Genomic DNA, 20,461 nt, shown 5'->3' with positions numbered 1-20,461 from the left:
GGTACACATTTTGCAGCTGGGCCTGGCTTTTCCCTGTGAGAGTGAGGGAGACTCAAATGTTTCATTCTTTTGGGTCACTTTCAATTCCATTCCTTGGCCAACTGGTCCTTTAGCTATTTGGGCTCTGTGGTGCCTAGATGCTTTTAAAAATCCCATTAGATGCCTAAATATCTTTACCAGTCCAGCCCTAAGTGACTTGCCTGAGCTTGTGGAGGGGTGGGTGGGAAAAGCAGGAATTAAACACTGCTTTCCCAAGTCCTGTTCTAATATGTTAAGCACCAGAACATCAGTTATAAGGGCATCTAACTCTGTCCAAGTTTGCTGAATCTTTTCCCTGTCTTGCCACGAAAACAAGTGAGGTGGGAGATGGTGACAGAACCCATTGTCTTCTCCGTGTGGAAGAGAGACATCACATTTGTGACAGACCCAGCCCGGTGGGGTACAGGAATCTGGCAGAGGGCAAATATACTGGTCACTGGGTGAGTAGTTTTCTGTTCCCTGAGTGACCAGAGCAGGGACTAGAGTAATCAGGAACCTGCTAGAACCAATTCAGGCAGACAGGCTGATTAGATCACCTGCATCCAATCAAGGCAGGCTAATCAGGGCACCTGGGTTTAACAAGGAGCTCACTTCAGTTTGTGGTGGGCATGTGAGGAGTTGGGAGCAAGAGGCACAAGGAGCTGAGAGGGAGAGGCTGTGCTGCTGGAGGACTGAGGAGTACAAGCGTTATCAGACACCAGGAGGAAGGTCCTGTGGTGAGGATAAAGAAGGTGTTGGGAGGAGGCCAGGGGGGGAGTAGCCCAGGGAGTTGTAGCTGTCATGCAGCTGTTACAGGAGGCACGAAGGTAGAGGAGGAACTTTGTCACACTTTGCAATGTTCTTCCCTAAAACTTTCAGTAGAATGGTTCAAACTTGAGTTATCTGAGTGTTGTCAGCAAACTCATCAGCTAATTGGTCTCACAGGTCCCAGCCAGCAATGAGGGACAAGAAAACCGGAGTCTACAACTGTTATAAATGAGGGATTATTTGACAGAGACACTGATCACCCAAGTTTATCCCATCATTCTGTTACACAGAGAGGCATAAATCAGCAGATCTCTTTTGGAGCATCTCAATTCAGCACCTGCAGGCTTTGTGTGATAATTTTGGTTCATGATCCATGTACTCCATCATTGCATGGTCTGAGTGAGAATGCACAAGGTGTGATTGTAGATTGGGATATGAAAGAAATCATGGTCTGAAGAACTTTGTGAGTAATTTTTATTTTTGCTTTTGCTTTGTTTTGTTTTGGGTACAAGATCGAGACCACCTGTCTGGGATCCCAGTCCCACTGTGTTAGGAAAATAGGGTCGCTCTCCTAAAATGATTCAGTCTTATTGTGAAACAAGACACAAATGTACGGCTATGACAAAAAGAATACTCAGGGGCCAGGGAAGTCGAATATAGATGTGAGAATATTATGAGAAATCGGCTAGATGACCCCTGTGGTCCCTTCTAATGCTATGATTCTATGGTTCTAAATGTAGGGGTAACACTTATAGTAACAGAGGTAACAGCTGCCAGTTTTTAATGTCTAATAATGATCACGGCACTGGTGAGATCAGAGAATGAATTTCAAGGTGCACATTGTGGAGGTTTTGCAGATGTGTAAAGGGGATGCAACTGGGAGGTTTCCTTTCACCTTAGGATACAGAATGCCGCTATCTCCAATGCCTGGGATTCCCCATCCTCCCACGGCCAAGTGTTCCAGCCCTGAACTATCCTTATAGTTAGACATTTTTACCTAGTATCTAAGGCAACTCTCCCTTGCTGCAGATTAACTGCATTGCTTGTCCCACATTCAGTGGGGGTGGAGAACAATTGATCTCTGTCCTCTTTATACCGCCCTTCACTTATTCAAAGATTAAACATGCCTCGTTTTTTAAACCTTTCCTCATGGTCAAGTTTTCTAACCCTTTTAGCATTTTTGTTGCACCCTTCTAGACCCTTTCCAACTAGGCTGCGTCTTTCCTAAAGTGTGAAATCCAGAACTGGCCACTGCACCCTAGCCGAGACCTTACAGGGACAACTGCCTCCCTGTTAATGCACCCCAGAATGATATTAGCCTCTGTTTGGTAACTGCATCTCATTGGATTAATGTTCAATTTGTGATCAGCTCTAACTCCCAGAATCTATGCAGCCGTATGGCCTCCTAGCTAGTTATTTTGCTCATTTTGCACTTGTGCATTTAATTTCTTTCTTCCTAAGTGTAGTACTTTGCAGTTGTTTTTACTGAGTTTGATCTTGCTGAATTCAGACTAATTCTCCAATTTGTCAATGTAATTTTGATTTCTAATCCTGTCCTCCACAGTGCTAGCAATCTCTCCCAGCCTGAAAAACCATGCTCTGAAGTATCCCTAGTCTCTGTTTGTCAGAAGCTGGGAATGGGCAACAGGGGATGGATCACTTGATTAATCCCTGTTCTGTTCATTCCCTCTGGGGCACCTGACATTGGCCACTGTTGGAAGACAGGATACTGGGCCAGATGGACCATTGGTCTGACCCAGTGTAGCTGTTCTTATGTTGTGTCATCTGATAATTTTACAGGCATAATCTTCCCTCCATTATCCGTATCATTAATGAAAATATTGAATTCTACTGGCTGCAAGACAGATCCCTGCAGGACTCCACTAGATAAAGTCCCACACTTTGACAGTGAGCTGCTGATGGCTCTCTGTGAGTAAAGTCTTTCACCTAGTTGTGCACCCTCCTTATAGTAATTTAATCTTTGCCATCATTCTCCAGTTTGCTTATGAGAATGTGATGTGGGACTGTGTCAAACACCCTACTAAAAATCAAGATACATCACAGCTACGGCTTTCGATCTATCCACCAGACGGGTAATGCTGTCAAACAAAGAAATTGCTTTGATTTGGCATGATTTATTCTTGGTAAATCCATGTTGGTTTTTACTTAATACCTTATTATCCTCTAGGTGCTTACAACTTGTGGCTTAGTAATTTGTCCCAGTGTCTTTCCACGTATTGATGTTAGGCGGACTGGTCTATAATTCCTCAGTCCTCTTCATTCCTGTTTTTTTATTTCAGCTAGGTACTATTTTTCATTTAATCTTTGACCGTTTGACTAAGAAACCAGAATGATACACACTTGACGTTAGACACTTTACCTGAATTATAAAGTGGGTACCTGCCAGGTCTCCAGCAGGAATTGTATATGGTGCATCGTTGAGCGGGTGTATCTCCAGTGGAGTCCCACAGGGATCAGTTCTTGGCCTGGTGCTTTTTGAGAAATATTTATCAATGACCTGAAAGAAAAGCAAAACAAACAGAAAAGATGAGCAGTGCTGGTATTTAATCACTGGAACAACTTACTAAGATTTGTGCATTGGATTCTTCACCCTTGGAAATTTTTAACATCAAGATTGTCTGTCCCTCTCAAGACTATGCTCTAGGTCTAACAGGAGTTAACTGAGGGACATTCTTGGTCTATGCAGGAGGTCAGAGAAGATGATCACAGTGGTGCCTTTGGGCCTTATAATCTAGGAATACCTGAAAAATTACGGTAAAATATTCTTATTTAAAAATTATTTTCATTCTTTCATCCCTTCCAGTTCTCTCTCTCTCTCTCTCTCTGTCTCTCCCCTTCCCCTCCCCCTTAAAGTATCAAATATTCTCCTCTAAGATCCTGTCTTTGGTTCTGGTTTTCCCATCAGGCTTTTCCCATAGAGCCCAAGTCTATTGGGTACCCAGCTCCCATTGATGATGTGTATTCTATTGATTTACAGAATTTTTCCTGCAAACATTCCATTCGCTCTGTTTTTGACGTGCTTCTTCATTTTTTTCTTTTAAGAATGATCTGAGAATGAAGAACCAGAGCACCGTGGTGGAATTCATCATCTTGGGCCTGTCCAACAGCCGCCATTTAAACACCGCCCTCTTTGTGGTTCTATTAGTTATCTTCCTGTTGACCATAATGGGTAACATCACAGTTGTCAGCCTCTCCCTGGTGGACCATCGCCTCCAGTCGCCCATGTATTATTTCCTGAGGAACTTCTCTTTTTTGGAAATCTGTTTCACCTCCGTCATCATGCCCAGGTTCCTCTACAGCCTCCTGACAGACAGAAAATCTATTTCCCTCCCTGCTTGTTTCCTTCAGTTGCTGTTGTTCTTCCTCCTGGGCACCTGTGTATTTTTCCATGTGGGTATGATGTCCTTTGACCGCTACATGGCTATCTGCCGTCCCTTGCATTACGGCACCATCATGAATGGCAGGGTCTGCTTCCAGTTAGTGCTGGGCTGCTGGGTGATGAGTTTTCTCTTAATGTTTCCTCCAACATTTATGGTTGTGCTGTTACCTTTCTGTGGCCCCAATGTCATAAACCACTTCTACTGCGACACAGCTCCATTGCTCCAACTCTCCTGCAGGGACACGGGACACATTGAGGTGATGATCTTGGTTTCAGCAACAGTTATCTTACTTGGTACTTTAACAGTCACTATCGTTTCCTATGGCTGTATCATCTCCACTATCATGCGCATCCCGTCCACCACAGGAAGGAAAAAAGCCTTTTCCACCTGCTCCGCTCACCTGATGGTGGTTGTGATATTGTACAGTAGCTCCATCTTCAGGTACGTCCGACCAGGACAGCGGGGAGCAAGGGACTTTGACAAAGTTGTGTCCTTTCTGTACTCTGTGGTGGCTCAACTCTTTAACCCCTACATCTACGCTCTCCGCAACAAACAAGTCAAACAGGCTCTGAAGGGCGTCTGTGGCAGAGCATTTTCTAAATGTGTGAGGCTCTCATGAAAATCCCAAACCACAAAGATGCAGGAGTGAAGAGAGCATGGATGGTCATTTACTTCTTGCCAGGCTTCACAATGGGGTTGGTGGGTCCTCAGCAGTACATAGGGTGAATTTGTCTATCCATATCCAGATTAATAGACCATAAAGCCAGAAGGGCTGATTACGTCATCTCGTCTGACCTACTGCATAAAACAGACATGAGACTTCCACTTAGTTAGCCTTGCATTCAGCCTAGTAACTTCTGCCTGATGAAAGCATATCTTCTTGAATTGCATCCAGTCTTGATCTGAAGACTTTAAGAGATGGAGAATCTTTCTTTGTAGTTTGTTCCAAAAATGGAAATTAGTAGGTTTTTCTTGCTGAAATGAAATACAGAACAACATTCAGTTTGCGTTGAACTAAACACCTTTCCTTTCAGATCTAGCTACATCTTTGGACAAAATATTATTTGAAAAGAAAAAAAGGAGATGTCATAAACAGATAGTTAAGGGTTAAAGTCTGTTTTACCTGTAAAGGGTTAACAAGCTCAGTAACCTGAGAAACACCTGACCAGAGGACCAATCAAGGAACAGGATAATTTCAAATCTCTGTGGAGGGAAGCTTTTGTCTGTGTTCTTTGTTGGCTCTGTGTGTTCTCTTTTTGGATCTAAGAGAGGACAGACATGTCTCCAAGTTCTCCTGGAGTAGTTCCTACTATTCAATAGTGAGTATTAATTAGAAAGGCGGATTAGTCTTATAATTTGATTTCTACATTTGCAATTGTGTGTTGCTGAAGGAATTTCTTTAATTCTGTACTGTTATTGCTTTTACTGAAAAAGAAAGGAGGGGGAATTCTCTCCAGAGATTGATAAGTTTAGACCCTGTGTATTGTTCCATCTAGGTCCCAATCCACGTACCTGATTGGGTGGTGGCAGCTTGTACCAGATCTAAACTAGGATTTTAGTTTAGAGATAAATTCATGCAGGTCCCCATTTTGGAACCCAACAGCTCTAAGTGGGGGTGAGACCTATGACAGGAGAGATCTTTTCATTTAAAAGATGTTAAACTGAAAGGTTCTGAATTTTTCAAAACTTCTATTTTTTACAGAAGAAATTATTCATCTGAAAAAAAATTCCCCCACTCTGTTTGTAATTCCGACTTGTGTGGTTTTAACAATGTTTTAACCAGTCAATGGTTTTTGTTCTACCTTTCTGTGCTAGGGGTACTTCCTATGGAAAATGGATACAAGAAACACTTTTAGATATTCAATCCACAGGCGGGATGAATGGCTCCTCACAGAGCCTAAAATGGCTCCTTAGTTGCTGAGATCTGTGCACATTTTATTGTGTTAGTTACTTCATCTCTGGTACCCTGCCTTGCTCCGGTTGCTTGTACCATTTCCCTGTGATGCTTTGTCTTTATGCAGTATTGTTAGTCGTACCGTTTTCTCGTTAATTCTGAGCTATTTGAACAGAGCTCAGCACCCCTTGCCACTGGGCATTAAATAAACAAAAATAAGAGCTCCAGAGCCTTGCAGAGCTTATAACCGAATGAATAGTGATGTACAGCAAGGCGAAACGTTTGGTTTCCTCTTAGACCTTGTAAGGGCATTTTTTCAAAGGCACAAGTAGAGATCGGGGGAAATCCTGGCTCCCCTGGAATCTGTCTTTCTTCAAAGGTTCTTTCCCCAGCTGGTCTGCAGTGTTGTTGTAGCTGTGTCGATCCCAGGATATTAGAGACACAAGGTGGGTGAGGTCTTACATTTTATTGGACCAAAGGAGCTGGTCCAGTAAAAGATACTGCTTCACCCAACACGTGTCTCTAATTTTCCTCCCTCGTTGTTTTGGAAATCTCACCACTGCTTTGTGTTCCCCTGCTGGGTCCGCTCTTGACACTTCATCAGATCTAAGCAATCTGTCTTCATTTTATAGACCTACCACGTCCTAGCCCAACCCTACCAGTCTTCTCTCATGCACTAGTAAGACATCGACTCTTTCCTGCAATTGGCCATTGATGCCAGCATGTTTTACCCCCTTTACATTCTCAAAGGAGCAGCTTCATGCTTTCCTCCGTGCTGCTGCGCACGATTAGGAAGAGCACCCAGTAAACATCTGCAAAGCTACATCACTCACCTTCAATCTCTCCTCTGCTGTGATTCCTTCCACACAAACTTGACAGCTGTTTTGCTGAGCCCACTGTGCATCATGCTGACGGACGCTATCGCACCGATTTCCCAGCTGATTCTTGTCTTATATTTTGTGACCTCTTCTGGGCAGGGGCTCTGGCTTTGTACTGTAAGTAGCACAATGGGACACTGGTCTGTGACAGGCATTTCTAAGCTTGTCAACAGCAGATGTCTCCCCCAAGCAAATGGCTCACCATCTGCAAAGGCAAGGCAATTTCATAGCCAAAGGCACACAAGAAAGTGATGTGACCAGCATCATGTCTGACCACCTTTGGCTGCCCTAATCCAATGGATCAGGTTCACATTTTGCAGCTGGGCCTGGCTTTTCCCCGTGAGAGCGAGGGAGACTCAAATGGATGAGTGCGGGGATTGTAATCCTGCCCCTTAATCACTCAGTGAGAAACCGCACTCCTAGGCATGGCCACAATATAAATGATAGATAATAATAATAGTAGTGTATGAAACCCAGTGGGAGTTTCTCCAGTGACTTCGATAAGGACAGGATTTCACTCCCGATGTCTAGTTCAAATTCACTTTCAATGTCAGCAAGATTCATAACTGCCCTTCGTGCCTTTGGGAATTACCCGTGTACCCGTTCAGAACATTTCCCCAATGGAAGTGACTGAAACGAGGACCAAGAACTGAAAATCTCCCACATGAAACTCTATGACAAGTTATTCTGAGACAGCCTCATAGTTGGGGTCAGACACCTGGTTACTCCTGGTATTGTGCCTGGACACAAATGACATTGCGTGATGTGGTGTGACAGAGCAATAAGCTTTTCTACTCTCAATATGTTTCATTCTTTTGGGTCACCTTCAACTCCATTCCCCGGCCAACTGGTCCTTTAGCTATTTGGGCTCTGTGGTGCCTAGATGCTTTTAAAAATCCCATTAGGTGCCTAAATATCTTTACCAGTCCAGCCCTAAGTGACTTGCCTGAGCTTGTGGAGGGGTGGGTGGGAAAAGCAGGAATTAAACACTGCTTTCCCAAGTCCTGTTCTAATATGTTAAGCACCAGAACATCAGTTATAAGGGCATCTAACTCTGTCCAAGTTTGCTGAATCTTTTCCCTGTCTTGCCACGAAAACAAGTGAGGTGGGAGATGGTGACAGAACCCATTGTCTTCTCCGTGTGGAAGAGAAACATAACATTTGTGACAGACCCAGACCAGTGGGGTACAGGAGTCTGGTCCTATTTGGTATACAGGAAGTAGGCGGGCGAAGCCAGCCCACTGCTAAAGGACCTCCCCCCAGCCTAAGGAGAGGATCCACAGGTCTGGGATACCAACTAAGTACGTGGGACAACAAATGAAAAAAACAGGATCGGGAGTGAGGTCATAGGGCTAAACGAAGGGAACCTGATGGGGACACCAAGCAGAGAACCCCAGACAACGCCCACTGCTCCTTGAAGGCGTGAAGGGAGCCAGTGGACGCCGCCCAGAGGAACTCTGCCCGGATGCGTGAACGGACGGAGGAGCGGAAATAGGCCCCACAGTCGCAGGAAATCCTGTCGGCCAACCTCCTCTCCCTGGTTTTGTAGATGGCTAGTTTGGCCAGGGCCAAGAGGAGGTTGACAAGGAGATCCCGCGACTTTGTGGGGCCATGGATGGGGAGTGCATAGATAAACAGGTGAGGGGAAAAGTGCAACCAATAATGCAATAAGAGATCCAAGAGGAGCCGGAACAGGGGCTGCAACCTGGCACACTCTAAATAAACGTGTGCCAGGGTCTCCTTCATGCCGCAAAAGGGGCAGGTGTTGGGGACAGGGGTAAACCGCGCCAAGTACACGCCCATGCTCACGGCCCCGTGAAGGAACCGCCAACCGACATCCCCGGCGGGCCTCGGGACCAGGGCAGAAAATAATCTGGCCCACCGGGGCTCCTCACCCTCGAGAGGTGGCAGGAGGTCCCGCCATTTTGTATCGGGGCAGGACGTGAGGGCGAGGTAGTAAAGAGTGTGGAGCACGAGCGGGTACAGATGTTTCCTTGGCGCGGTCTGGAACAGAACCGGCTGCAGATCGGGCAGCCGGCTCACAGTCAAAGTGTGAGGGGGCCGATTGGGTCCACGGGGTAGAGGCCCGATAAAAAGGTCCACGGGGCCCGGGGTGGAAGGTGGGCGGGGCGTGCCCTCTTGCAGGACCCGGTCGAGGTAGGCCCGAGCAGCAGGCAGTAAAGCGGCCTTCACCTCCTGAATTACGCGCCGGGGGGTACGACGTCCGGAGAGCCCCATGCACTGAGCGAGAGTCAGGGGATCCAGACAGTCTCCCCGGTCATAGTCCAGGAGGTCTCCGACCCTGGTGACTCACCCCAAGACCAGCCCTAGTGCACCACGGGAGACTCCGCCACCTGCACACGAAGCTGGGGGTTGTGTATCAGGGGCTCCGCGAGGAGATCAGCCCCCACAGTGGCCGCCACGGATCTGGTCGCTGAAAAGAGCTTCCAGGTCCGGAGGAGGTCTTAGTAGAAGACCGGCAGCCCAGAGAGGTCTCGCAGAAGACCTCTCGGATGGAGATAAAAGAGCTGCCGGTCGTATCAGAGCCCTCGGAAGCGGCGGAGGAACGCCTGCGCCAATACGCTCCACGCCTGTCATAGGTCTCACCCCCACTTAGAGCTGTTGGGTTCTAATATGGGGACCTGCATGAATCCTTCTTCTAAACTAAAATCCTAGTTTAGATCTACTACGCTGCCACCAGTCAGTCAGATGCGTGGATTGGGACACAATCCTTCCCCAAAATCCTAGGGGATCCCAAGAGCCCCAAATTCATGGAGTTTTTACACCCAGGAGAAATAAACCATTCCCCCCTGCTTCCTCCCCCCTCCCTTTTCCTAGGAGAGACACCGGGATTTAAGTACAGAGGGATACCTCCCGCTCTCTTTCCCTGAGAATCCACCCAAGGAAAGACCAACCAAGTCCTTAATAGAAAAGAAAAGAATTTATTAAAGAATAAAATAAAGTCACTGTCTCTGTAACCAAGATGGAACAATACAGGGTCTAAACTTATCAATCTCTGGAGAGAATCCCCCCTCCTTTCTTTCTCAGTGAAAGCAAAGTAACAGCAAACAAGAATAAAGAATTTCCTTTAGCAAACACACAATTGCAAATGTAAAAATCAAATTATAAGACTAACCCGCCTTTCTAATTAATACTCACTATTAAATAGTAGGAACTACTCCAGGAGAACTTGGAGACATGACTGGTCTCTTTTAGATCCAGAAAGAGAACTCTAACAAAGAACACAGACAAAGGCTTCCCTCCACAGAGATTTGAAAAAATCTTGTCTCTGATTGGTCCTCTGGTCAGGTGGTAATCAGGTACTGCATGTTAACCCTTTACAGGTAAAAGAGACCTTAACCCTTAACTATCTGTTTATGACAACGCCGAACTACCCGCACCATACAGGAGCCTCTTCAGGGCCTGGAGGTGGAAGACGTGGACCTGAGTGCGCAGGCACTTCAGGCCCTGTCCTCCCTCCTCCAGGGGCAGGTGGAGGACCCCTGCAGAGACCCAGTGCGTTCCTGGCCAGAAGAACTCCAGAATCGCCGTCCGGAGGTTGGCCAGGAAATCTGGGGCCGGGACCAGGGTGTTGAGCCGGTACCAGAGCATGGACAGGGCTAGTTGATTCACCACCAGTGCCCTACCTCGGAGAGAGAGGCACCAGAGTAGTCCTGTCCATTTCCGGAGCCGCTCCGTCACCCTGGCCTCTAAACTGTGCCAGTTCTCCGGCGGAGATGGATGCGTGGCAGAAAGGTAAACACCGAGATAGAGCAGCGGACCCGCGCTCCACCAGATGGCCTGAAGCGCGGGTGGGAGGGAGCTCCCCTGCCACCCATCCCCGACCACCAGGCCTAAGCTCTTGACCCAGTTGACCCGGGCGGAGGAGGCTGCCAAGTAAATATCCTGGCAAGCCTCCACCCGCACCAAGTTGCCAGGGTCCTGGACCACGAGGAGCACATCGTCGGCGTAAGCCGACAGGACCAGCCGCAGCTCCGGCTCTCAAAGCACGAACCCCGCCAGCCTCCGACGGAGGAGACAGAGGAAGGGCTCGATCGCCAGAGCGTACAGCTGATCTGAGAGGGGACACCCCTGTCGTACTCCCCACCTGAAGCTGACCGGCTCGGTCAGGGTCCAGTTGAGCCTGACCAGACACTCCGCGGAAGCGTACAGCACCTGGAGAAAACCCACAAACTGGGGTCCGAAACCAAACGCTCGCAGAGTGCTCAGGAGATACCCGTGGTCCACCCTGTCAAACACCTTCTCCTGATCCAGGGACAAGAAGGTGAACGACAGACCATCCCTGCACCCTAATTCCAGAAGGTCCCGGACCAGATACAGGTTATTAAATATCATGTGGCCCAGGACGGTGTAGGTCTGGTCCGGGTGGACCACGTCCGCCAGCACGGACCCTAGCCGCATCGAGATGGCCTTCGCAATGATTTTGTAGTCCGTACTGAGGAGCGAGACGGGACGCCAATTCTGTAAATCGTGGAATTGCCCTCTTTGGCAATAAAGTGAGCACGGCTCGCCTGCACGAGAGAGGGAGGACCCCGCCCTGCAAAGACTCGGCCCAGATGGTGACTAGGTCTGGGCCGAGGATGTCCCAGAACACGCGGTAGAACTCCATGGTCAGCCCATCCATGCCCGAAGATTTATTGGTGGGCATGCGACGGAGGGCTTCCGAGAACTCGGCCAGAGTGAGAGGCAGCTCCAGCCGGTCCCGGTCGCCTGCGCTGACTGTTGGGAGTCCATCCCAGAGCACTTTGCAAGCATTAGGATCGGTCGGATCCGGGGAGAAAAGAGCCGCGTAGAAGCCCCTGGCCCTCCCGCACATCTCTGCTGGATCCGTGAGGGGGGCACCGTCCTCCGCCAGGAGGCAGGTGACATGCTTCTTAGCCCCCCTCCTTTTCTCCAGGGTGTAGAAGAAGCGGGAGCCGCGATCCATCTCCCGAAGGAGGCGGATGCGGGATCGAACAAAGGCACCCCGGGCTCGATGATCCTCAAGGGCCCAGAGCTCCTCCCGCTTCTCCCGGCACGCTCCGCAGAGGGATGGATTCTCGGGGCTGGCGGCCAGACACCTCTCCAGCTCCAAGACCTCCCGTTCCAACTGCTCTATCACCGCGTCCCTCCGTCGGCTGGCGCCCCGGGTGTAGTCGCGGCAGAAGAGCCAGGCGCACACCTTCCCCAGGTCCCACCACCGCCGCGCCGAGGGAAAGGTGTGCCTCTGCCCTCGCCAGGCCAGCCAGAACTCCCGGAAGGACGCCACGAAGCCTGCGTCCTCCAGCAAACTATTATTAAAGTGCCAATATGCCGGCCCCGGCCTCTCCGCGCAGAGAGAGGACGTCATGGTGGCAAGGTGGTGATCCGAAAAGGGGGCCGTCTGAATGCTGGAGGAATGGGCTCGTGAAAGGTGGAAATGTAACAGGTAAATGCGGTCCAGCCGGGAGTGGCGCGACCGATGGGCCTCCACCCGGACGAAGGTGAACGTTGAGACATCGTCCGGGTGGTGGTCGTGCCAGACGTCCACCAGGGAGCGGAGTTCGACGATCTCCTGGAGTAGGTCCGCAGCGGCCGGGCACTGCTCGGTCCCCGAACGGTCCCGTTCCTCGAGGGTGGTGTTAAAGTCCCCGCCCAGGACCAGGCACTCACGAGGATCCAGAGAGACGAGGAAGGCGGACGCCTGCTGATAAAAACATAACCTCTCCGGGCCTGATGTCGGGGAATAGACATTGACAAGATTAACCACAAGCCCCTCCATGCATACCCGGAGGTGCAGCAGGCAGCCTGGCACAGCCTCGGCGACCCCCAGCACCTCGGGCCATAGGTCGGGGGAGAACAGGGTCGCCACTCCAGCCATGCGAACCGAGAGGTGGCTAAAGTAGACCCTGTCCCCCCACTCCAGGCACCAGCTAGCTTCAGCGGCCGGATCCGTATGGGTCTCCTGCAGGAAAACCACAGAGTACCCCCCGTCCCGAAGGAAGGAGAGCACCTGGCTCCTGCGGAGACCCATCCTACAGCCCCGGGCATTTAAAGTGGCAAAGATGATCGGTGCCATGAGGAGGGCTGGGGGGGATCCTCGCCGGCAGACTTGCCCGCGGCCTCCATCAGGCCGCGCAGCAATTCGTGACCAACCCCGTAGGTGAGTAGAGAGTCACGGAAGAGGCGGATCTGCCAGTAGGCCGTGGCAGCCTGCTTCCCGGTCCTCTTACCCTCCCCCATGAGGGCCCTCGCGGCCTGGAGGATCAGATGGAAATCCCCCCACCGCTGGAGCACAAGCTGGACCTTGTTACGGAAGCCATGGACGTCCTCAAGGAACTCCCACAGCTCCTCCCTCAGCACATGGGGGGCGGGGTAATGGATCGACGACCGTCCCCCTGCGGGGCCCCCATCACAGCCCCGTGGCCCACCGAGGCGGGCAAGCAGGGGGCAGACCCCCGACGTGTCGTCCGATGGGCCGACGCCATGCGGCCCGCCCTGCTCCCTGGTTCAATAGGGGGCGGCGGTAGGAGAACAGCACTTGCCAGCACAATGAGAGGACGTGACGGAGGGCGGGGTCCTTGCAGCCCAATGGGAGAGGGCTGATGACGGAGATAGGGCACCCCAGGGCAGAAAGGGCGGGCAGCAGGGCAGCATTGGGCAGGAAGGGAGGGACGGAGGTCAGGATCAAGCGGACCCCCAGGTCTTCCAACGGCTCCAGGGGGATGAACACGCCCCCCCCACCGCCAGACCCGTCTCTACTGCCTCCTGGGTGGCGGCCTCCGATGCCAGGAAGAAGACCACCCTCCCATACATTTTGGAGGCCGCCACGATGGCTGTGGGCCCCACCACCCTCGCCAACGCCTGCACTTAGGTCTCCACTGCGGTGAGGCGGGCACCAGGAGGCAACGGATGCCGTACTTCCTGGTCAAGGTGGGGAAGGGGCTCCGGCCGCCATAGATGGAAGTGGAAGCGGCAGACGGAGGAGCAGTGGCAGGAGGGGGGGCTGCCGCCACCTGGGCATACGCCCTGGGGGCTGGGGGAGGGACACCTGCGGAGCTGGTGGAGGGATCAGCGGGGAGGGATGCCGCGGCTGGTAGCAGGGACACGGTAGCGGGGGCAGTCCCCGCCATGGAGACGAAGCCCTTACCCTTCTTCCCACCCCGACCTTTCCCACCGGCTGGGGGGGCTCCCCCCGAATCGGAAGGGGTGAGGGACGTGGCAGCAGCGGAGGTCTCCCCAGTACTTGCCACTGCCAGTGCCCCAGCGGGGGCGATGGCAGGTGGACCGGCAGCGGCGGTCGAGGAAGAGGCTTGGGGAATGGACACGGGGGTTTCTGGAGGAGGGGCGGTGGGAGCATCGCGAGGGGTCTCCCCCGCCGCGTCCCCCGCCATAACGAGAGCGGGGAGGGGGACAAACAGCGAGGGGAGGGGAGGGAAAGGAGGCGACCACCCCTCCCCGCTAGGCTGCAGGCAGGGGAGGAGGGTGCCAGAAAGGGAAGGCTAAAGGGGTGTGGGGAGCAATCAAGGACCCAGGGGCGGGAGGGTGGCAGGTCACCGACCCAGAGGGGAATTCCGGCTCCTCTAGTTGCACTAGGGAATCGGGGGGGCTAACAGCATAGGGGGTGCAGTGAACAAGGGCAAACTCAAATGGGGGAAGGGCACAAGCGCATGGGAGGGGGCATGGGCGCACGAGGGGAGGGGCCAATCAGGGCTGCAGGATCACAGGGTGGTAGGGGGAAGGTCGAGCTAGGAACGGGGCAGAGGGACCCAGGGGCTGGCTGCAGGGCTGGGGCAGGACAATCAGGGCCGCAGAGGGAAAAGGGTGGGGCAGACAAATGTGGCAAAGGAGAGGGGGCCAGGCCAAGGGGGTGGGGGTGGGGGGTGCACCCATGGGCACTTGTGCAAAAAGTCAATGGTGGCTGCTGCTGCTGCAGGCCCAAACGATAGACATGGGCATGGCAAGGCAGGTGAGCAGCTCAGTCCCAGAGGCAGGAGATTGAGGCAGATGGAAAACAGCCAGCGGGGGTGGTGGAGGGGGCAACGATGCAGGTGGGGGCGAAGGGGGACACGGATGGACCGGGGGCAGGCTCCACGCCACACCCCCGGTGTCCCAACAGACACAGTCCAAACCCCCACCACAAGAGCACAGATCGAAAAATACTCAGTCCTGAAGTGCCCCCTCCACGGTGGTCTGCAGAGTCCCTATGAGGTCCTCCAGCAGCAGGTGGTCCTCTCCTCCTCCTCCTCCTCCTCGGGGTTCCAGCAGCTCCCCAGGAGCAGACAAAGCAGCTCCAGCAGCTTCAGGCGGTGGTCTGGTGGCCGGGCAGGAGGGACCCCGCTCAGAAGATGGTGGTGGTGGCGTCCTCAGCAACAAGGGCTGGAGCTGGGGTCCCCCACTCCCCTCCTCTGGGGAGCAGGTCAGCCGCCCCCCCCAAGGGGCTGTAGGTGGAGTAACAGCAGCAACTGAGGCGGGGGGGGGGGAAATCTGCTAGCCAGCCAGCAAGCAGATAGCAGGGAAAGCGGGTGGGTGGTGGTGTCTAGCCCAGCCAGGGGAGCAGCTGGAGCAGTAACAGCAGCAGCAGCAACAGCAGCAGCGAGGGCCCAGCAGGAACAGCAACAGCAGCAGCAGCCCTCTCCCTCCTACCCTCTACAGCAGAGAAGTCAAAGGGGGATCTTCTGGCCACTGGAGAAAGAGGTTTCTGTTCCCTGAGTGACCAGAGCAGGGGCTGCACTAGAGTAATCAGGAACTGCTAGAACCAATTAAGGCAGACAGGCTGATTAGATCACCTGCAGCCAATCAAGGCAGGCTAATCAGAGCACCTGGGTTTAACAAGGAGCTCACTTCAGTTTGTGGTGGGCGTGTGAGGAGCTGGGAGCAAGAGGCACAAGGAGCTGAGAGGGAGAGGGTGTGCTGCTGGAGGACTGAGGAGTACAAGCGTTATCAGACACCAGGAGGAAGGTCCTGTGGTGAGGATAAAGAAGGTGTTGGGAGGAGGCCATGGGGAAGTAGCCCAGGGAGGTGTAGCTGTCATGCAGCTATTACAAGAGGCACTATAGACAGCTGCAATCCACAGGGCCCTGGGCTGGAACCCGGAGTAGAGGGTGGGCCCGGGTTCCCCCCAAACCTCCCAACTCCTGATCAGACACAGGAGGTGTTGACCCAGACTGTGGGTTCCACCAGAGGGGAAGATCACTGAGGTGAGCAAAACCCCCAATAAGCACAGGACCCACCAAGGCAGAGGAGGAACTTTGTCACACTTTGCAATGTTCTTCCCTAAAACTTTCAGTAGAATGGATCACACTTGATTTCTCTCAGTGTTGTCAGCAAACTCATCAGCTAATTGGTCTCACAGGTCCCAGCCAGCAATGAGTGACTAGAAAACCGGAGTCTGCAACTGTTATAAATGTGGGATTATTTGACAGAGGCACTGATCACCCAAGTTTATCCCATCGTTCTGTTACATAGAGAGGCATAAATCGGCAGGCCTCTTTTAGTGCATCTAAATTCAGCACCTGCAGCCTTTGTGTGATAATTTTGGTTCATGTTCCATGTACTCCATCATTGCATGGTCTGAGTGAGAATGCACAAGGTGTGATTGCAGATTGGGATGTGAAAGAAATCATGGTTGAAGAACTTTGTGAGTAATCTTCTTTTTCCTTTCTTTTGTTTTGGGTACAAGATTGAGACCACTTCTCTGGGATCACAGTCCCACTGTGTTAGGAAAATAGGGTCGCTCTCCTAAAATGATTCAGTCTTATTGTGAAACAAGACACAAATGTACGGCTATGACAAAAAGAATACTCAGGGGCCAGGGAAGTCGAATATAGATGTGAGAATATTATGAGAAATCGGCTAGATGACCCCTGTGGTCCCTTCTAATGCTATGATTCTATGGTTCTAAATGTAGGGGTAACACTTATAGTAACAGAGGTAACAGCTGCCAGTTTTTAATGTCTAATAACGATCACGCCACTGGTGAGATCAGAGAATGAATTTCAAGGTGCACATTGTGGAGGTTTTGCAGATGTGTAAAGGGGATGCAACTCGGAGGTTTCCTTTCACCTTAGGATACAGAATGCCGCTATCTCCAATGCCTGGGATTCCCCATCCTCCCTCGGCCAAGTGTTCCAGCACTGAACTATCCTTATAGTTAGACATTTTTACCTAGTATCTAAGGCAACTCTCCCTTGCTGCAGATTAACTGCATTGCTTGTCCCACATTCAGTGGGGGTGGAGAACAATTGATCTCTGTCCTCTTTATACCGCCCTTCACTTATTCAAAGATTAAACATGCCTCGTTTTTTAAACCTTTCCTCATGGTCAAGTTTTCTAACCCTTTTAGCATTTTTGTTGCACCCTTCTAGACCCTTTCCAACTAGTCTGTGTCTTTCCTAAAGTGTGAAATCCAGAACTGGCCACTGCACCCTAGCCGAGACCTTACAGGGACAACTGCCTCCCTGTTAATGCACCCCAGAATGATATTAGCCTCTGTTTGGTAACTGCATCTCATTGGATTAATGTTAAATTTGTGATCAGCTCTAACTCCCAGAATCTATGCAGCCGTATGGCCTCCTAGCTAGTTATTTTGCTCATTTTGCACTTGTGCATTTAATTTCTTTCTTCCTCAGTGTAGTACTTTGCAGTTGTCTTTACTGAGTTTGATCTTGCTGAATTCAGACTAATTCTCCAATTTGCCAATGTAATTTTGATTTCTAATCCTGTCCTCCACAGTGCTAGCAACCTCTCCCAGCCTGAAAAACCATGCTCTGAAGTATCCCTAGTCTCTGTTTGTCAGAAGCTGGGAATGGACAACAGGGGATGGATCACTAGATTAATCCCTGTTCTGTTCATTCCCTCTGGGGCACCAGACATTGGTCATTGTTGGAAGACAGGATACTGGGCCAGATGGACCATTGGTCTGACCCAGTGTAGCTGTTCTTATGTGGTGTCATCTGATAATTTTACAAGCATAATCTTCCCTCTATTATTCACATCATTAGTGAAAATATTGAATTCTACTGGCTGCAGGACAGATCCCTGCAGGACTCCACTACATAAAGTCCCACACTTTGACAGTGAGCTGCTGATAGCTCTCTGTGAGTAAAGTCTTTCACCTAGTTGTGCACCCTCCTTATAGTAATTTAATCTTTGCCATCATTCTCCAGTTTGCTTATGAGAATGTGATGTGGGACTGTGTCAAACACCCTACTAAAAATCAAGATACATCACAGCTACGGCTTTCGATCTATCCACCAGACGGGTAATGCTGTCAAACAAAGAAATTGCTTTGATTTGGCATGATTTATTCTTGGTAAATCCATGTTGATTTTTACTTAAAACCCTATTATCCTCTAGGTGCTTACAACTTGTGGCTTAGTAATTTGTCCCAGTGTCTTTCCACGTATTGAAGTTAGGCGGACTGGTCTATAATTCTTCAGTCCTCTTCATTCCTGTTTTTTTTTTTTCAGATAGATACTATTTTTCATTTAATCTTTGACAGTTTGACTAAGAAACGAGAATGATACACACTTGACGTGAGACACTTTACCTGAATTACAAAGTGGGTACCTGCCAGGTCTCCACCAGGAATTGTATATGGTGCATCATTGAGCGGGTGTATCTCCAGTGGAGTCCCACAGGAATCAGTTCTTGGCCTGGTGCTTTTTGAGAAATATTTATCAATGACCTGAAAGAAAAGCAAAACAAACAGAAAAGATGAGCAGTGCTGGTATTTAATCACTGGAACAACTTACTAAGAATTGTGTGTTGGATTCTTCACCCTTGGAAATTTTTAACATCAAGATTGTCTGTCCCTCTCAAGACTATGCTCTAGGTCTCTAGGTCAGAGAAGATGATTACAGTGGTGTCTTTGGGCCTTATAATCTAGGAATACATGAAAAATTAGGGTAAAATATTCTTATTTTTAAATTATTTTATTTCTTTCATCCCTTCCAGTTCTCTCTCTCTCCCCTGCCCCCTTAAAGTATCAAATATTCTCCTCTAAGATCCTGTCTTTGGTTCTGGTTTTCCCATCAGGCTTTTCCCATAGAGCCCAAGTCTATTGGGTACCCAGCTCCCATTGATGATGTGTATTCTATTGATTTACAGAATTTTTCCTGCAAACTTTCCATTTGCTCTGTTTTTGACATGCTTCTTCATTTTTTTCTTTTAAGAATGATCTGAGAATGAAGAACCAGAGCACCGTGGTGGAATTCATCATCTTGGGCCTGTCCAACAGCCGCCATTTAAACACCGCCCTGTTTGTGGTTCTATTAGTTATCTTCCTGTTGACCATAATGGGTAACATCACAGTTGTCAGCCTCTCCCTGGTGGACCATCGCCTCCAGTCACCCATGTATTATTTCCTCAGGAACTTCTCTTTTTTGGAAATCTGTTTCACCTCCGTCATCATGCCCAGGTTCCTCTACAGCCTCCTGACAGACAGAAAATCTATTTCCCTCCCTGCTTGTTTCCTTCAGTTGTTGTTGTTCTTCCTCCTGGGCACCTGTGTATTTTTCCATGTGGGTATGATGTCCTTTGACCGCTACATGGCTATCTGCCATCCCTTGCGTTACGGCACCATCATGAATGGCAGGGTCTGCTTCCAGTTAGTGCTGGGCTGCTGGGTGATGAGTTTTCTCTTGTGCTTTCCTCCAGTGTTTATGGTTGTGCTGTTACCGTTCTGTGGCCCCAATGTCATAAACCACTTCTACTGTGACACAGCTCCATTGCTCCAACTCTCCTGCAGGGACACGGGACACATTGAGGTGATGATCTTGGTTTCAGCAACAGTTATCTTACTTGGTACTTTAACAGTCACTATCGTTTCCTATGGCTGTATCATCTCCACTATCATGCGCATCCCGTCCACCACAGGAAGGAAAAAAGCCTTTTCCACCTGCTCCGCTCACCTGATGGTGGTTGTGATATTGTACAGTAGCTCCATCTTCAGGTACGTCCGACCAGGACAGCGGGGAGCAAGGGACTTTGACAAAGTTGTGTCCTTTCTGTACTCTGTGGTGGCTCAACTCTTTAACCCCTACATCTACGCTCTCCGCAACAAACAAGTCAAACAGGCTCTGAAGGGCGTCTGTGGCAGAGCATTTTCTAAATGTGTGAGGCTCTCATGAAAATCCCAAACCACAAAGATACAGGAGTGAAGAGAGCATGGATGGTCATTTACTTCTTGCCAGGCTTCACAATGGGGTTGGTGGGTCCTCAGCAGTACATAGGGTGAATTTGTCTATCCATATCCAGATTAATAGATCATAAAGCCAGAAGGGCTGATTACGTCATCTCGTCTGACCTACTGCATAAAACAGACATGAGAATTCCACCTAGTTAGCCTTGCATTCAGCCTAGTAACTTCTGCCTGATGAAAGCATATCTTCTTGAATTGCATCCAGTCTTGATCTGAAGACTTTAAGAGATGGAGAATCTTTCTTTGTAGTTTGTTCCAAAAATGGAAATTAGTAGGTTTTTCTTGCTGAAATGAAATACAGAACAACATTCAGTTTGCG

The 20,461-nt window shown here is 50.2% G+C and overlaps 2 protein-coding genes across 2 annotated transcripts; both read left to right on the top strand.

Annotated features, from left to right (window-relative positions):
• Nucleotides 1-3,861: 3,861 nt before the first annotated feature.
• LOC120381076 (olfactory receptor 49-like) lies at nucleotides 3,862-4,806 on the top strand. Its single transcript, XM_039499132.1, has one exon. It carries the CDS (start codon nucleotides 3,862-3,864, stop codon nucleotides 4,804-4,806), a length of 945 nt encoding a protein of 314 aa, XP_039355066.1.
• A 14,320-nt stretch (nucleotides 4,807-19,126) lies between these two features.
• LOC120381116 (olfactory receptor 49-like) lies at nucleotides 19,127-20,071 on the top strand. The gene has a single exon (XM_039499211.1). It carries the CDS (start codon nucleotides 19,127-19,129, stop codon nucleotides 20,069-20,071), a length of 945 nt encoding a protein of 314 aa, XP_039355145.1.
• The last annotated feature ends 390 nt before the right edge of the window (nucleotides 20,072-20,461 follow it).

Source organism: Mauremys reevesii, linkage group 13 (genome assembly GCF_016161935.1).
Source record: "Mauremys reevesii isolate NIE-2019 linkage group 13, ASM1616193v1, whole genome shotgun sequence".
Classification (NCBI taxonomy): domain Eukaryota; kingdom Metazoa; phylum Chordata; order Testudines; family Geoemydidae; genus Mauremys; species Mauremys reevesii.
Note: the sequence above shows the minus strand (reverse complement) of the source record. Positions and strands in the feature narration are given on the sequence as shown.

What these genes read in the sequence shown, in the direction of transcription:
- LOC120381076 (XM_039499132.1), top strand. Translation starts at nt 3,862, where the DNA reads ATGAAGAACCAGAGCACCGTGGTGGAATTCATCATCTTGGGCCTGTCC.
- LOC120381116 (XM_039499211.1), top strand. Translation starts at nt 19,127, where the DNA reads ATGAAGAACCAGAGCACCGTGGTGGAATTCATCATCTTGGGCCTGTCC.